Source organism: Triplophysa rosa, linkage group LG4, assembly GCF_024868665.1.
Source record: "Triplophysa rosa linkage group LG4, Trosa_1v2, whole genome shotgun sequence".
NCBI classification, from domain to species: Eukaryota; Metazoa; Chordata; class Actinopteri; order Cypriniformes; family Nemacheilidae; genus Triplophysa; species Triplophysa rosa.
In genome coordinates, this window is record NC_079893.1 from 2,501,119 (window position 1) to 2,520,936 (window position 19,818).

Genomic DNA, 19,818 nt, shown 5'->3' on the forward strand with positions numbered 1-19,818 from the left:
AATGACTTTCACTCTTTATAGGTCAATAACAACCACGGAGATATAAAGACACGCGTGTGTGTGTGTGTGTACTAGAAGAAATGTGTTTATTAGCTGTTGCTGTTTTGAAAGCTCAAAGAATTTAAAGAGTTTACACTGAGATCAATGTAGACTTTATATATCTTCACACATACACCCGAAACATTATTGAGATCTCTTGTGGCTTAAATCTTCAGCTTCTCCTCTTCCATTTATTCTTAATGATGAGAAACAGATAAGATATTAAACACATCATCTCACACAAAATGAACAAATACACAACGCTGTTTATGACTACAAATAAACTGAGGGTTAATGTCCAAAATAATGCAAAGACTTTATACACACAGATCAAGAGAATTGAGACACTGTAAAAACTCTTAAGTGGTATTAGAGTTCAGACTGTTGCCGTAATGATCCGTGTGTGTAGAGCTCTTTCTATGAATATAAACTGTATACGTGTATCAGCCCAACACTTTCATTATCCACTGGAAAGTTTATACAGAGAAAGTGTCCTCAGATAATGTCAACATAACTAAAACTTAACACTCCTTAAAACTGGCATCACTTGTTTTTAACAAAGTCACTGCAAAATAAACGGATAACTACAAAAAAAGACAAAAATACTTTGTGTTTTTATTGCTGTAAATGATGGTTTCTAATACCAAATTTTCCTTTTTTTGATATTACAATTGTATTGATACTACATTTTATTATCCTGCACAAAAGATTTCAATCTTTGACATGCGCTGCGTCCGAAACTGCCTACTTCCATACTATATAGTAGGCGAAAATGAGTATGAGTCATGAATAGTATGTCCGAAACCTCAGTGTGCAAAAAACAGTAGGCGAGAAATACCCGGATGGTCTACTACTTCCGCCGAGATTCGTGAGTGTGGATCGGATGGACACTTCTCTATCCCATGATGCCACGGGAGCTGAGCAACGGTCAAATTTCAAAAGTAAATCCAATAAATACAGCGGCAAACTAAGGCGGGCGTTCATTTTTATTGTAAGTGCCAATAAATGAATTTCTCGTGACTAAATTATGTTTTTATCAACGCTCACGTGTAGGTTGTTGTTAAAACGTCATAGGTCAAAGAGCATACGGGTCACATGACCATAAAACATGGCGGACGCAGTATTGCCGAAATGTATTCGTACTACTACCACTCATACTATATAGAACGTACTGTTTTGACGGCCGATAGGTAGGGTACTTATTCAAATTCAGTACGTACTGTCAAAGTATGCGATTTCGAACGCAGCGATGGTCTTATTTAAAGTCCCCGTGAACGGGAAGTTGCGATCGTTTTTTTTTGACGCATTTCCGAGTGAAATGGAATTTCTAATGAGAAAAAAGTGGGCGTGGCTTTCGTCTTTCTTTGATTGGATGTATAAAACCAGCTGTTGCATTTTGAAATGGAACTGGCAGCAGACTGACACTTGAAGGGGAGGAGTTAACGGATGCTCCGCCCAAGCCGTCTAACATACGTCATCTAAGATGGATAGCCATTACAGGACGGAAATGCATTTTCAGATTTTAACTGAAGATTTTGAGGGCACACGATTTTTAAAAAGAGAATGACCCACATTGATCAACTATTTACAATAAACGCTGCAATATTTCATGAAAAAATAGGCATCCTTATTTTTAATTTCACTGGGACTTTAAAGACGTCAAGATTCTATTTCCACAGAAGGTTTTCTACATGTAGAATGGTTTGATGCATAAAACAGTAAATGATACAAAAACGGTGTCTGGGTTTTCACACGTGGCATCACATACTGTATGTTCATTCAACAATTCATGATTTCAGATGTGCACACATGCTGAAACCAATCAAATCTATCTTTTCAAAGGAAAAGAGAAGTTCAAATGTGTGTGTTGAGTATTTCTCATCCTCTCTCCGCTTCCACTCTCTTATTTCTCACAGCAGCTGGTTTACATTGTTGCTATGACACGTGTGAGGCGTCGATGAGAAGCCGAAGAAATTAAAAGCCCTTTAACATTTACACTGACGAACACAAACATACCATAATATTCAAACGCTCGAACCCCGGGAGACTCAACAGATCTAATGGAAAAATACATTTCAATTTTAGATTGGAGTTATCTTTCAGTCCTGTGGTTTATACTGAAATACACTGTAACTTGACTGAGTGACAAACTGAGACATTAAAGTGTAAAAAAAGAAACGTGACAAATGAAAGATGCTGGTATGTGTATAAATCACCTGTCGAATGTGAGAGTCACCTTTACTATCCCAGACAGCCAATCAGCTGCAATTATACATGACGACATCACCGACAGCCATCAGACAGAAAACATTTACAGTCATCTTGTATGTAGGACACGGTGAGACATAAACATCATATACAATCATACAGAAATGTCATGTGAGACCGACACTTATCTCAAGAACGTATTTTATTTAAAAAAGAAACAAGTTATAAAAGAACAATAATATTAATATTCTAAAAAACAAACGCACATGACAGAGCAGATCATCTCCGAGTGAACATGTCGCAACTCGATTCTCATCTCCGAAAGCTCACGGCAGCGAAAGACAAGTGTTGAAGTCACGGTCTTGACATGAGAGTGAAATGCTGCTTTAGAGATGCGTCACTGTCGTCATGACAACCACCAATCAAGACCAGTAATCAGAATTCAGTATTCAAACAGATGAGAGATGGAAGACTGTATTATATGTGTACTGTGTTATTCAAAACAGAATTGCTGGAGTGTGACATCACTTCCTGTTGCTCTCATTCATTTTGCTGATGTGAAATTATTTCAGTATGCGTGAAATCCAGCGTGACACCGAAACATCTATCTGCTCATGTCACTCACTCCCGATCAAACCCAACGTGATGTTTATCGATAAAAGATCATCGATGAACCTTGCTGAGCGGCATCTTCTGCGAGGGGGTTGAGGGAGATTCACAGAGAATGTATGGAGAGGGGTCTTTTGTGTCCCGGCGCTGTTAGCAGTGAACACAAAGACCCTCAGAAACAGAGAGCTCACAGAAAGTACAAACGCTGCCCTCGGGGCATCAGCAGCGGTCCAGAAGAGAAAGAGAGAGAAAGATTGTTCTGACCTGAATTCAGCTTCACTTCCATCATACGAGACACAGAGACTCAGCCCAAAGGCACAGTTTCACCTGACCTCTGACCTCGCTTCATGTCTCAAAACCCTTCAACCCGTTCAGAGCGATCACAGCGCATTACACCATCCTGCTTCTGTTCGTTCAAAAGTCCTCATTACTCATCATCAAATCATGATGAAGTACACGCGTGTGTTGTAAGTTTGTTGAGCTCCTGGATGAGATACGCACCTCTATGTGGTTACTAGGGTGAGCGGCATGGTTGTCAGGTGGCATTCTTGGTGTTTTCTGGGTGGTTGCTAGGCTAATTGAAGGAAGTTGTTAGTTATTTAACTACATGGGTAAATGATGCCCTCTGTCATGAGTATTTCTCGTTGGGTGAAGTGTCCCTTTAAAATCCAGTGTCCCATCAATAAATCAGTTCATTTCGACCAATCGGTTTCCAGCGAGCTCCGGACGGGCAGGAGAAGGTTAAACGCTGCATACAGTACATCGTAAAATCACAGATAAAAACGTAGTTCACGTGTCTTATAAAAGTAAAGTAGCACCATACTGGGATGAAAACCCTGATCTGGAAACAGCGGAGCTCTTGATGTAGTGTATCATAATCCTTCGACTGGAGAATTTCTTCTTCAGACTATAAAAACGCTTCTAAAAGTTCTTAAATCCAAGAAAATATTGTCCTGTAGATAAACTATGTTGGTCCTGGCAGTCGATGGTTCAGTAGTTTGTTCTGTGATCTCCTCACGGCAGATTCCAACAAGCTTCACGCGGGTCAGTCAAACCGACCTCGTGGTGTCCAGCTGTTGGGATTCAGTCTTTGTCAATCCATCTCCAGCTCCATGAGTTTGGCGCGAGAGCGAGGAGTCGACGATGTGCTTCTGAAGCAACAGTGAACACAAACCAAACCCAGAACAAGAGAAAACACTCCAACAGTTACTGAAGCGCACATCCCGTAGAGTAATGGAAACTTCATTGAATCCCACACTGAAAAACAACACAAACACAAACATGTGTAATATCAACACTTCTGAAATCATATACACTGCAAAAAAAGATTTTCTTATTATTTTTGTTTTGTTTTGTAGTACAAATGTCTAAACATTCTTAAATGAAGAAACATTTACTTGCAAGGTTCTCACTCTAAGCCAAATGTCAAATTCCCTGACTTTCACTGACTAAAAAGCTGAATTTCCATGACCTATAATGAATGAAACCAAGTCTTTGCAATGGTCGTTTTTAACCAAAGCTCTTGAAATGTACATTTTGCCTTAGTTAAGAGCTACAGGTGACTGCATTTGACTAATGTGATTGCCAGGTGACAAGCGGGAAGGGAATAAAATGGCGCTGAAGATAACATAACAATACGCAAAAATGTGTAAAAAAAAAAACAAGATAAAAGTACAGCATAGAAAAATTTAATTTTGAGAAATGGAAACTAAATTTTAAACTAGCAAACAAAAATCCCTGATATTCCATGACTTCAACAAAAAATATATAAAATTCCATGACTTTCAATGTCTGGAATAGACCTTGTACAATTCCGTGATATTCCAGAAATTCCATTTATTATCGAGTTCATGCTATAAAAAACTGCTTGTGGTGAAAGAAAAATATTTAGTTTATATATAGTATAATATATAATTTATTGAATTACATTGAAACTGTCAATTAATTACATTTTTCTTACCACATTGGCAGATATTTTTGTACCTTGTTTTCAGCCAAAAATGAGGTGACTTAATATCATCTTGCTTCTTAAGTAAATGTACATTCATTTAAAAATGCCAAGAAATTTGTCCTGAAAAAATACTGCGTAAGAAATTCATATGTGCTGCATATTTAAATTTCTTCTGTCACAAGCTGTTATCGTACAGACTTAGAAGACAAATTTGCGACATAAAACTTTTCAAAGCTGTATCCTAAACACAAATCAGCTATTGATCAAGTACAATCACTCTTTACCTTTGGTTTAATTTATAATAGTGATTTATAATTTGAGGATGTTTTTTGACCTTCTTGGACAATATATAACAGCATTACGTAAAAAAATTCCTCAAAATGTGAGTTCTGTAGAAGAAAGAAAGAAACACACGAGGATGAGAAAATGGTGCCAGAATGATCTTAATATGACACTTACAAGCTTCAACATGCATTCACACACTGTCCTGGGAATGAGAGAGAAAGTTGTGTTGCGTCAGATGTTGTTTGTGTTTCTCATCACAGGTGTGTACTCACGTGCAAACTTGACATTGAGAAAGATTTTCTTTGAGGTGACTTCAGGAAGTTGACTCCAGACGCTGGTGCCGGTGGATTGTATCCAGGGCGTTACGGTACAGTGATATTCCCCGCCGTCACTGTCCTGAGCGCTGTGAATGTTCAGGGTGAATTTTCTGGGTCCAAGTCGCTCCAGACTACAGTCACTGCTGTCATTACGAGGGGTTTTGTGTACGACGCCCCATCGGTCCACACCGGCTAACAGAGACGCGCGACTGGAACCCTTCAGACGACTCAGAAACCATTTCAGCTCATACGCTACGTCATCTGATGAGACAAATCACAACATCATTCACACCTTTGAACCAAGGTTATTCAAGTTTACTAAAATTAACATTTTGAAAATGTTTCTGTTCAATGAAATGAAATAAAATATTGACTTAAAAATTACTGGAAAAACTTAAACTAAATGAAAATTCTAAATGTTGCCTCAAAAATGAACTGAAATAAGTTTAAAGCACTAAAATTAAAAAATAAACAAAAATAAAACTTCATTAATCTTATATCTTATAAAATGACAAAAGCATAGAGCAAAATTGCTAAAACTTTAACTAAAATTAACATATAAACTATGATTCTAAAAATAAAAGCTAATTTTAAATATTAATAAAAATAAATCAAACAAATCAAAACTACAACCCTGATGTTCACTACAAACACACATCCATCACTGCAGTCTGAAAAATATATACACTATCTATATCTATATATCTATATATATATATATATATATATATACATACATCTATATCTATATATCTCTATCTCTCTCTCTATATATATATATATTTATACCACGGGGCTGTTGAATGCTTCATTCTGATTGGCTGACGAACGTTCGACGGGTGTGCATTATTTTTCAGTTAAACGCACACCTATGAAGGTGTTCCAGGTCTGCTGACCGCATTACAGCTCCATATCACTTCGCCAAGTTTAGCCTACTGTCCACCAGTGAATATGTATCTAACAACAGACAAAGTGACTGGCAAATTCCATTGTCTGAGAAGAAATAACTATTAATATTTATGGACAGCATGAACATTTGAACAACAATGGCGAGAGCACTGTACAGGACTGTTCAGACGAAAAACTAAAGCATGTATCAAAGGTAACGGCAAACTACATGACACAATCAGCGGGTTAAAGATAAAACACGAAGCACAAAAATAACAACAACAACAACATGTTAAATTCGTCTGTGGAATGGGTAAACGGGACTTAAAACACACAGCAGGAAGCTTTCTATGCCACTGCGAGAACCGCAGCTGGCGCAGAAACCTCCGTGTCACTTTTTTCTCTTAATACTTTTCTTATACGACAGGGGTGTTAAATACGACGAAAACAAATCAAATATAGATACTTGTCTTTTCACTCTCAGTGAAGCAAACGCGTGTGCACGTGCACTGTCTGTCTTCCTCTCGCTCTCGGAAAACTGCATATGCAGCTCAAGCAACGCCTTCAGATGAGATGCGTAAGAAATTAGTCCTACCAGCAAGAGCATTCCGGGACAAATACCATACAAATGTCTTGAGATAAAACATCGTAACAACGTCTTGTGGTATCGAACAACGTCTTGTGGTGTTGTGACCGTGGTATAAGCGGAATAATTGACTCCGGTCCGTTCAATTATCGAAAGTTAATGCACACCCGAGGTGTAACGGCCACTCCGCTTCGCGTCGTGGCCGCATTACCACCTCGGGGTGTGCATTAACTTTCGATAATTGAACGGCCCGGTCAATTATTCCTTACGTGATGTATCCTGCTTCTTTACAAGGCTTTCTGGAATACTTGATTAGAATTGGTCAAAAGACTAAAGCTGCAATCTGTAACTATGTCGCCATCTCTGTTTGAAACATAAAATTGCAGGTTACTTTACATATGCCAGTTGACATAAAACTGACGTTTTCAATGAATTTGCACCTGATAGCTCAAATAACAAATTATTATTATAAAAATACAATAAAAATTTGTATAAAAAAGTGCTTCTGGGCGAATGTTTAATTATTTTTGAAGTGGTCTTTAAGGGTATAGATGTAAATCAGGGTAAGATAAGAAGACAGATTGCTTAATAAATGGTTTTGATTTCTTTTTTATTTAAGTAATCTACTGTGGTCACATTACTCACGACAACAAGCTCTGGAACGCCAACATGGTTCACTCAGTTCTTTGGTCTTTTCTAACACACACACACACACACACACACACACACACACACACACACACACACACACACACACACACACACACACCCACTTCCATTAGAGACGTGATATAAAAAGAACACACTACTGGCCATCAGAGACACACAGATGTGTAAGAGGCTATAAACATACACTGATCTCAAACCAGCAATTAAACTGACTGTGAACCAAGCCACTGCTGTCAAACCCACGCACAACACAACAACACTACGCGACAGCTGCTCAGAGATTGCTCATTTATACCTCACGAGCTCATGAGAGTTCTGTAACTTCATCATTTCAAGATCAACTTATAAAAAAAGAAATTAGCTCTTAAAGGGATACTTCACCCAAAAATGAAAATGAAGTATCCCTTTAAATAAAAGGGGACAGCAGATTTCAGATCTGAGCTTTGACATTTCATTAAAACTTTAGTGTTTTGACAGATCGGAGAAACGCATGAGAAACATGGAGAGTGAGAATCACATGTTGGATTTTCTGTTTCATGTGTAATTACAGTTATCATGATGATGATAATTATAAACCTCACATTTCATCAGGATACTATTGTGCTGTGAAAAAAAAAACACATGGACAACAGATGACACTTCTGTTTATAGATGTGAATGTGAAGACTAAAATACAGAATTAATGTTCACGGAAGCTTTGAAACACATCCATTGTGAAATAACATCAGAGTCTCACTATACACTGCGGCCAAATTCACCAAAAACACCCCCAGACAGATATTACAGACATCCAAAATAAATCAACCCTGACATTAACTGTACCGATATATACATTGTGTTTCAGAAACTCAAACTGCACTAAAAAAATCACATGTACAAAAGTCCTTCCAAACCGCTCAGAGCCCCGCCCCCAGACAGCCATCTAATGACTGATGATTGGCTCTTTTTACTGGAAGGCGGGGCTTCAGACACTACAGCATACCGTTGCGATTATTATTCATATCTCCCGATATTCTGACACGCTAGCAAATATAAACTCCATTGTAATTTCTTATTTAGACTGAATTAAAGAGTTTCTCCAGTTCATTTACACTGATCATTTTCAACAAATGTTTCTTTAAAGGAAATTCAGATTTTCCCACCATAAATAAATCTGCTCATACTGTATGAACACACAGAGAGCAGAGTTCCGAGCTGCTTCTGTTCTTACATAAAAGCACAGAGATTCTTCATCCATCAGCTGTCTGGATTACAGCGTTAATGTCGTGTCTTCAGGAAATAATAAAGCAGAAGAGAACGAGAGATGATGTCATGATAAAACACTGCAGTATTCTGCGTCTACACCAAACCTCAACACAATTGGTCTCATTCATGATACACGAGCAGAACACATTTTTGTGTAAATCATTCGTCAAGTCATTCTACCATAAATTTTCAGATTCATTAAAGTGTTCGTATTTTCAAAACGTTAGTTGGTACGAAAGAAATGTACACCTGCTCCATAGCACGTGTAAATACAGAACGCATGTAATGTTCTGTATTCTTTTAGACAAACTGATGACACTGCATTTTGATGCACTATGTATCCTAATGATATTTCACGAGTTCTTTTGCCCTGTCTTTTTTTCGTTTTAACTTTTTAACTTTGGGTAAAACGCAGAGCTCGTCACAGTCCTTTTTTACACAGCCGTCCAATCACAGTGGAGAAGAGGCGGGACAAACACTACATTGACTAACCATCATACACAACAATGTAGAAGTTAATATTAATGTTTACTGCATTTTCATATTTAGTAATATTCTTAAAAATAAGATAATAGTAACAACTAGGCTAAGGCCCGATTCACATTTCGCGTCTTTTCCGCACGGCACCAAAGACGCGCGCAATTAGGGGTGCCGCATCGAGATGTAAATAGTTCAACTCTTCGGAGTGCCGCACGCGCACCGCGGGTCATATGAAGAGAGAAAGCGGTGTGCGGTTTTAGACGCAAAATGTGAATCGGGCCTATCTGTTGCGGATATTCCAAATCACAGCAACCAACGCATCTCTGGAATAACGCGCAGTGCCTCCAAAGCGTTTTCAGAAGAGCACCAGGTATTATTTTAGCTGGCTAAAAACGCTTTGGTGGACACGGTTTATTTGATTAATTTATTGGTAAGCATATAGACGATGCATTTATGCAATATAATGTAGCCAAACAAGAAAATGAAGTCCAGAGGATTCCAGCATTCCCAGATACGTAATTTGCGTAGCTTCATAGGCGGGGATTATGCTAATTATGAATGAACGTGCATGCACGCTGTTTACAAGTGATTGGAATTCATTCACATACACAGATTTTACTATCAAATCTGACGTTTACGAAGTATTTGTGAATTCGGAGGAAAGTTTTCACGAAGGTCTGTTTTACACGCAAATTACTCTGAATTTACTCATATATTTCCGAATGTTTCATGAATGATGCCCACGGTGTGCATTAAACACACACTGAACACTACTATATGAAATCTTCATCGCCCAAAGTGACACTTTAGCACATGATGAAAAACATCTAACAACGTGGCCCAGTTTCTCACCACATCCCTTCTGATAGTTTCACAAAGTCTTTTGACGACATGAAATATTCATTTCAACCACTGAACTGCAGAAAGAGGTGAGAACATGCACGTCTGAACTTGACTAACAGCCTCGTTTTTTTCACTTCACTTCACTTCATCACATCACAACCACACTGAAACATAGAACATGCAGAATAACCTCCAGAACACACATGAGCACACACACATGCACTACACCCAAACATAACGAAAATACATGTCAAGACAAAACACAAACTGTTCCAGCAAAGATTTAACTCATCTTGAGAGGGAAAGAAATAACACACACACACACACATCTGAGCACATCTGTTGTGTTATTATTGCAGGATTCACACTGTGTGTCGTGCTGTGAACTTGTGTAAAACACTTCAGGGTGATTGAGACTAAATTCATCTCTGTTACAGAAAATAGTACTGCTCAGATGATAAATGTTTAATATCAGTATTGCCTCTGATGTTTGTCCTCAAAGTTCTTTAGGTTTTGGGAATATGTGATGATGAGACATTTGCTCATGTTTGGGATGATTGGTACCAGCTCTATAATACAAACTTTCATTTTAATCAGCAAAGTACTTCACAATAAGTGTTTTAAGAGATCCTTTTGTTTGTGTGTGTGTGTGTGTGTGTGTGTGTGTGTGTGTGTGTGTGTGTGTGTGTGTGTGTGTGTGTGTGTGTGTGTGTGTGNTGTGTGTGTGTGTGTGTGTGTGTGTGTGTGTGTGTGTGTGTGTGTGTGTGTGTGTGTGTGTGTGTGTGTGTGTGTGTGCGTGCGTGTGAGTACTGGCCTGTAGTGGGCAATGTGCCCATCAACCTCACGTCACACTCCATCTTGACAGTTTCCCAGGGGAAAACACTCAGTGTGTCTGAACTGATGGAAACATCGAATGAGGGACCTGATGAGAGACCACCAAAACACTTAAATAGTCTTAAAGGGACATTCAGGGATGTACATATATGTCGCACGTACTACAAAAAAATCGGTCTGTGCTAAGAATAAATTTAATAGTGTAGCACGTGCGTTTGTCGTTGTGCTTGAGTTTAACTAAATAAATTTATATTTAGTTTTTGCGATTAAAACTTGTTTTCTGACTGCATTGAGTCCATTTATCTAGAGCCAGATGATCAGCGCGATGTGGGAAAATGTGGAAGGAATTGCGGAATTCTACTATTTTAAAATGTCCTCTGCTTGTTCTTTGCGTGTACGAGTGAATGAGTTGCAAACTTTAAAGGGATAGTTCACCCAAAAATGAAAATTCTGTCATCGTTTACTCACGCTCATGTCTTTTCAAACCTGTTTAAATCACTTTGTTCTGATGAACACAGAGAAAGATATTTGGAAGAAGATTAGTAATTTTCAGTCCTGGGACATCAATGACTACCATAGTAGGATCAATTAAAAGGTGCCCCAGAACTGTTTGTGTTCCTAAATTCTTCATAATATCTCACTTTGTGTTCAAAAGAACAAAAAAATACAATATTTTTTATTCATACTATGGTCGTGGATGATGTCCCAGAACTGAAAATTGCTAACATTCTTCCAACTATCTTTCTCGGGTGTTCATCGGAACAAAGAAATGTATACAGTGTATACATCCTGAGGGTGAGTAAATGATGACAGAATTCATTTTCCACGACTGTCACAAGCGTGACAGTCGTGGATTTGTCTGTATCTTACTATACGAGGACATGAACACGTGAACTTCATCCACAGAGTTGTTCTAAGTTTATTTGACAAGCGTTTCACTGTTTGAATGAAGCTACCGTCAAACACACACTGAACCTCAAGCGTCTTTGCGACGACTCGCCAAAATAAAAGTCTGCTTAATTTGATCCGGATGAAAAAAATAATTTACTTGTAGTAATGTATGAACTGTAGTAAACACTATAATATACTTTAATATTTACTATAGTAAGGTTAGACTATAATAAGTTAATACTATAGTACACAAAAAAATCACTACAATGAGGTAGTTAATATAGTATAATGACTATAGTATACTACAGTTTTTTATGGACAAATGTATTTACTATTGTATAGCAAACCATTGAAAATACAGAACTCCGAACAATTAGAAAGGAAAAATAACGAATTTGGGAAAAACAAAAAATGATATGGCCCTAATTTATGTAACATTAATGTCCTTTGTCCTTTACCTGCCTATTTATGTGATGAGCTGCACTTTTTATACTTCTGCTACTATTTGGCCTGTGCTACAAACTTTAAACCTCGGCAGCACCGGTGCAATGTGCAAAACAAGTTAACGTACAGCCCTGACATTTCAGTCAAAAATGAAAATTCTGTCATCATTTATTCCTCCTCATATCATACATGTATGAGTTTCTTTCTTCTTCAGAACACAACAGAAGATATTTTGAAGAATGTCGATAAACTAGGGCTGCTCGATTATGACAAAAAACATAATCACGATTATTTTGGCCAATATTGAGATCCCGATTATTTAACATGATTACTCATTAACTTTTAAAACAACATAGAAAATAAATAACTTTGCTTTTAAACTGTGAATTCAACTGAAAAATAAATGTAAAGAAATAGCACAGCTGAACCACTGTAAGGAAAGGGGTGCGCTGTGGATTTATACCACAAGAAAAGAGAGGATCCTTGCAAAATGGAATGTGGCACAATAATCGTTTTACCTCGATTATTTTGTTTTTGTAATTGTTGAAGCCAAAATTGACGATTACAATTAATTTTCGATTAATTGCACAGCCCTACGATAAACCCCATTGATTTCCATTGTATGACCACAAAACCACTGAGACATTTCTCATAATATCTTAGCAGATTTACAAACACACGAGGGAGAATAAATGACTTCCAATATTTTTTAGTTTTAAAGAGTGCTTGTAGAGTTTTGCTCTTTGAACGGATAAATCATATCTTTACCTCGGTGCTCAAAAGTGATCTGAACTTTATTGGACACTCCTCTGGCCATCTCCATCCAGTTGTCTCCAGACGCTTTAGACCAAGCTATCATTTCGCACGAGTAAAATCCTCGGTCGGTCACCTGAACCCCTGACATGCGGAACTGAAACTCGGTCTTGCTGGTCTTGATCAGCGTCAGACCATCTTTTCGAGCAGACTCGGTCCAGTTCTCCAGCTTCAGGACCATCTCAGGACCCAGAGAGGCCAGTTTACGACTGGACGAGCCGACTGACACCTCTGATAGGACGACGACGGAGAGGGCGGTTCCCGGCGGGAGGTTCTGCGTGTTGGCACGGCAGCTCATCTCAAATGTTGAGCCGCTCGCTGTAGCTTCTCGAAGACGCTGGGCCACCACACCGAGAACCGGACCTGTAAAAACAATCACACATGATGAGATCTCAGGTGTTTCTCCTAGACGGCAAGTGTAGAACGAATGAAACCTGCATTTCTTTCTCCAAGGAGCTCAGTAACATCACAAAGCTTCAGACGAGATCTCAAATACGTCTCAAACTGTGATCAGAGTCTACAATCATCAGCTCAAACATTTCTCATTCAATTCTACACCATCTGACTTTTATGTTTTACGTTTTTAACTAATAATCAATGTGACTTTTACAGCTCTATACTCTTGATTTCTCTTCAGGAGACTTAATGAGGCATACAGTATGTGAGAACTCCATTAGGTCTCATGAGATATAAAAGAGCAACATCAGGACATACCGGTGTTGTCGTTCACTATCATGAACACACATGCTACGTCCGAAATCACATACTATGACAGTACATACCGATTTAAATTAAGTACCAACCTATCGCCCGTTAAACAGTACGTTCAATATAGCATGTGTGGGGGTAGTATGAAGACATTTCGGACGTACGCAATGTTTTATTGTCATGTGACCTGTATGCTCTTTGACCTATGACGTATTAATGGTCCCGTTTGAACACACAGTTAGTTTGATCACATTTATAAAAGATAGATACAGCAGTACGATTATTTCCGAAAACAGACGACCTCCTGGGGGTGTGCGGGGGTAGGAACTTAATCACAAGCACACAATACATCATCGCATTATCCCTGCATAACTGCTGATTCAATAGAAGTTTGTGTTGTTTACATTATGCACGTACGCGCCGATTGCCAACAAAACACAGACGCATGACTCAGTTTCACTTACCGCATGTGGTTCATGTCCGGCATCTTTTAGCGCTGGGACTGCTCCATCTATCAGTTTCAAATGACCTCCAAATCCAGCGTTATATCCACCGTTTATATAACATCCATCACTGAAATACTGTGAACACCTCGACTTCTCTCACTATCGCAAGAGTAACGAGCTGCAGCTGCAGGCCCACAGCACAGCCAATCTTGACGCAGCGCAGCCAATCTTGATGGTTAGTGGGTCTTTCTATCGCTCGTCGGTTGCTGCGTGGGCAGGATATTTATTTTACCTTGCCGTGGGTGTGCTTTTCGGGGAGAATTGCCCAATAAGGGACTAAGAAAAGTTGTTTCGTTACGTTTTTTCATGTTTGAAAAAAACTTTCCGAAACCTATATGAACCTTGGGGGAGTGTATCGAGCACAGAAATACTACGTCATATATCCAACTCGTTTTATGAAGTTGACCATGTCAAGCATGAGACGACAGAACGCTTAATTCATTGACCGGTACTTAAAAAAAACAGACACCCGCTTTGTTTTCTGCCATTTTTATTCGATTAAATTTTTAAATTTGACCGTTGCTCAGCTCCCGTTGCATCATGGGATAGAGAAGTGTCCATCTCATGCACACTCACAAATATCGGCGGAAGCAGTAGACCATCCGGGTATTTCTCGCATACTGTTTTGTGCATCCTGAGGTTTCGGACATACTACTCGTGACTCATACTATATAGTAAGGAAGTAGATGATTTGGGACGCACTGGCAGCGTCTGTTGATTTCATGCAGTGATATGAAGGATATGTTTCTCATGAGATGATGTTACGGGTCTCGTATCTCAAGAGGAAAATGGTGAAATTATGCCACATGCTTCTGAAAGTCATTAGAACTATGATTGGTGCAGAGATATGATGTGTCTGCCTGTGGAGAAACACATCAATGTGACCGCACGCGCGCACACCAGCATCATCTAATGAAACGGAGGATTCCCCATCAGACAATCAGTAATAATGTCCCTGTGAATATGAGTTTAAGGATGAAAATTCATCAGAAAGATTTCTCCATCAGTGTCTCCATTGTCTTCTGCTCATGTCTCCACACATTCATATGCTCTTAATATTTTATGCTTGACAGACACTAGAGTGGATCGAGATTGGTTCTTACCCTCATCTAACATGTAAAATGAGTTTTTTATTTTCAAGTGAATATCTGTACACTTACTCTTGTTAGTAAAGCTGACTTCGAGCGCTGGACTCAGGATCTCCGTCGTCTTTTTCCATTTCTCATGCTGAGACGGAATCCACGCGGTGACGCCGCAGGAGTACTCGCCCACATCCTCATGCGTTGTGTGCAGGAGGCGGAGCTTAAACGCGTACGGTTCAACTCGAGTGACTGTGATAAGCCCCACCTCCACACGACTCGCGTATGTCTTCCCCGGCACGAGGGTTCCGTTCTCGTCCAGTGACGCCACGGTGCGGCCGTAGAAAGGGTCATATCCGTCTTTAAATAACCAGGACACCCCCAGACGCCCGCTGTGAAGGTTAGACACGTTTAAAACTTTACACTCCAGATCTGTCGGGTCTCCTGAAAACTTTGCAGTTAAAGTTGAGCTCAGAACGACTGTGAAATCTGGATCTGCAAGAGAAAGAAGATAAAATGTAACTAAAACTGAAAGAATAAACTTCGGTTTAATGATTTAAAGTAATGAGGAACATATTAAATAATAGGAATACACACAGAAAAGAAGTATAAATTCTCAAGAATAACTCAAAATTTATGTAAATTCATACTTTTAAATCGTTTTTTGTCAGCCTTTTCTTTTTTTGTACATTATACACAACACACACATTTACTTTTTTGTGTATAATTGTGTCTTAATTTTCTTAGATTTATAATATTAACACTAGCAGGTTGTCATTGTTAGGATATTTAAGGTGTTATGGGTAAAGGTGGATTTTTACTTCTGCATCGGACCTATGCCGTAGCCTACGTAAAGACGCATACCCTACGCCGTAGCCTGACGCGCACCTCTCCAAAAACGTAACCGCAAGCAAAAGCTGTGATTGTATATAATTAACTCTGCGATAGCGTCAGGTTTACTCGTACACATTTCCGAACTAATTATATAAATAAATTGCGTGTTTTTCTGTATGTAACAACAGCAAAAGTGACCGTTTACTTGCCGCCATCACTGCTAAATGCTTCAGACAGCGGACACTATATACTGTATATATATATAACTAGATGCCGCATTCAAGTGCTCCAGTGCGTAATTGTCACGTGTTAGTTTAGCAGATATGTTTGAGTTTACACAACAATAAATATGTTTTCATAATCATACACAGTCAGCTTGATTTTGAGTGTTAACGGACCGGCTCGCACCGTTCCAATATGGCGGACGACATACGCATAGCAGCCCATAGAAACAGATGCTAATGCAGCATCTAGTTGTTTATATCTATTGCGTACATAATGAACCGCTTCTTCTTCGGCTCTTGTCTTTGTTACACAAGCAACACGCCTGTGGACACTGACGCCTAGTGGCCATGGCCTGTCGTTGCAGACCACAACGCACAAGTATAAACAAAAACAGCGCGTTGCCTACGGCGTAGGTCCGACGCAGGAGTAAAAACCCGCCTTAAGTGTTGACATATTGATTGTCAGTTGTTGCCATGGTGTTCTGAGCGCATTGTCACACATTGGCAGACGGTTGTTAGGGTGTTACGGGTGGATGCAGGATATCCATCATCTCTGTAGAAGGGAACAGTGTAACACAATGTGTGTCGAGCAAATGAAGGAGAACTGAAGGATTCCGTGTGTGCGTGTGAGAGAGAAATGTGACACACACAAGCGCTGGTTAAAGGCGTACGGTGAGTGACCCTGTTTCTAACTCAACAGTGTCAAGTGTTTCTGGGCTGTGTGCCCGGCAGGGATTTACTTTACTCAAACACCCCCTACATCTCTACTACACACGCACAGACACCTTCATGCCTCACTGAACATCACCACGACACACACACACCACAGTTTACTACACTACAGCTCAGTGTTATTTCCATGTATAGTACTAAACTCATAACTAGAATATAAACACAATACAACAGATTAAACACTAAAGTTCATTTCTGTGGGGGGATTTTTGGCCCACATTTAAGATATCTGGGGCATCCTTCCCGCACAAATCAAATGAAAATTCTGACAAACCAAAAAACCTGCTCATGAGGAATATAATGAAGACACACACACACACACACACACACACACACACACACACACACACACACACACGCAGACAGTGATCGAGGCACATATGGGCTGGTGGGGTTTGCTTTGAGCTTTTGGACGTCACAGTGACTGACTCACAGAGACCATCTGCACACTGTGCCTCTGATCCGCATCACTTCCTGTCATTCATTAAGCTCCTCCCACCTCTACGGTCAATATTAATAGACATAACCAGCCTTACCCTAAAAGCAAAAATGACAACTATAAAAAAGTAAAAAAAATCATTGTAAATCCACACCACAGGAATGATAAATTATCTTTACTCTTACACTTGATGTAAATATTATTATATTTTTTTGTGGTTATAAAAATGTACAGTACACAGTTGTAGTATACAGTACTTACTAGGCACACTTGCACATAACTAAACTGCACCTTTGTACATTATTATTATTTTTATCGTATTAGCCTCACATTCATTTTATTTTATATTCTTTTCTATTTCTCGTGTTATGTGTGTACTGTGTGTTTAAGAGTAAACAGAACAACTTCCTTGTGTGCGCGCGAATAAAGCTTATTCTGATATGGTTGTGATCCCTTTTTCCAGAAGATGAATGAGAAAACATTGAGAGCCAATTAAGCCAAGTTCCCCTGCGTTTACTCTAAAATGTAAAACTGCAGTTTGCAAACTAAAACAAACGTAACGTTATCATCGGGTAATAACGTTTGTGTGAATGAGGCTTTAGGTCCAGAGATGAAGAAAGATAAACGCTGAGAGAACGAGAGAGAGTTTCTTTACACACACACACACACACACGTCTGCATGTTTCTCTTCAGCCCGTCGCTATGGACAAGAGCCGAGTATCCTGAGAACGGAACAGAGGGGCGAGAGAGGGGCGAGAGAGTGACTGTCAATCAACTTTAACAACAAGAGGCCTCTTCACTCAGTCTACATCATCAGACAGACAACACACTCTCTCTCTCTCTCTCTCTCTCTCTCTCGCTCACATCCTGCTGGCTTTATTTCTGTCCTGTACACCTGTCCAAACAAACTCTTTAATATCTGCAGAGGTTAAACATCAGGTGAAAGCATGTGACATTCTGTCCTGTTTTATTCACTCAAATAGAGAGTGAGAGAGAATACATTCAGGTGTTTCAAAGGTGAGTCACTGGAGATCAGCAAGAAATAAAAACCAAAACTAATCTGCTGAACGACACCCCATAATTTACAGGTTTTCCCTTTCGGTGGAGAAAAACAAACAACAAAACCAATGGAAACCAAAACCTCAGACCTTGACCAAAACAAAGACAAAAATCAAACAAACCCCAACACTAAACACAACCAAACACTGACCCCAAATAACACAAACGGGAAGCTGGGTTAACTTACCGGCGTCAGCTAAACCCTGAACTCTGGCTTGATTAACCCAAACCTTGCTTACCCTGGGTATGTCGGTTCCAGAACATGTTTGAAGGGTAAGTTTAATCAACCTCATGAAAGATACCTAGAGCTAACGCGTCCACAGAAACGGTCACCATGGAAACGGTGTTTCACTGTAAAACAACGTTATAAATCAGAGTTTTTTTTACCGAAGGCTTAAATCTGCATCAGTGTATAAAGCGCGGGATTAAACACCATAAAAATCACATCATTTAATTTATATGTTAAACGCCTTAAATTAATTATTTAACTAAATATATAAATAGTTTAAATATTTGTTCTATTTTTATACTGAAATATTTAAAATACGTAAGTGTATTACGTAAAGTGTAGATTTGTTGAGATGTTTGTAACTGTTATTTTGATGCGTCTTCCATGATATTTTCCCAAAATTGTGTTGTGTATATGTATTTGATCACATTGCTTATTTTATAGGCAGTATTAACCCTCTTTTTTTGTTCCTTCCCTGTATGTTCCTTAAATAAAATCTACCTTTATTTGGTTTTCTGAAAACTGACTTTGTATGCAAATTCTTAATAAAATGTTCTGAAGTTACAAGAATTGTAAGGTGTGCATACTATTTATGCATCCAATCATATTTGAAGATTTAATAATAAACCTAATTAAAAGTATGTACAGTATTCAATGTAAACACATAAAGCCTTAAATTTATTAAGAACAGCTCACATTATTTTATTTAAAGATTATTTTATTTTAAAAAGGTTACAAATCATAAAATTCACATAAAATCACTTGTGAATGCTCAATCGCAATGGGTGTGACTGGAAATGTAATTATAGTAATACTGTAAAATTATAATATATCATAAACTACGTAATCTGTGCTTCCACGCCCACTTGATGCTCATCAAAAGCGCACGCATGCGCAGACAACTCT

At 38.8% G+C, this 19,818-nt stretch overlaps 1 protein-coding gene across 1 annotated transcript in view; it reads right to left on the bottom strand.

The window, feature by feature from the left end:
- Positions 1-634: 634 nt before the first annotated feature.
- ptgfrnb (prostaglandin F2 receptor inhibitor b) overlaps positions 635-19,818 on the bottom strand; it is a 30,837-nt gene continuing 11,653 nt past the window's right edge. The window contains exons 5-9 of the mRNA XM_057331851.1: positions 15,477-15,890; positions 13,058-13,465; positions 10,935-11,042; positions 5,365-5,670; positions 635-4,113 (exon numbers count right to left, since the gene is read on the bottom strand). Coding sequence (XP_057187834.1) covers positions 3,950-4,113; positions 5,365-5,670; positions 10,935-11,042; positions 13,058-13,465; positions 15,477-15,890 — 1,400 coding nt within the window. The 3' untranslated portion in view covers positions 635-3,949. The remainder of the gene's footprint in view (positions 4,114-5,364; positions 5,671-10,934; positions 11,043-13,057; positions 13,466-15,476; positions 15,891-19,818) is intronic.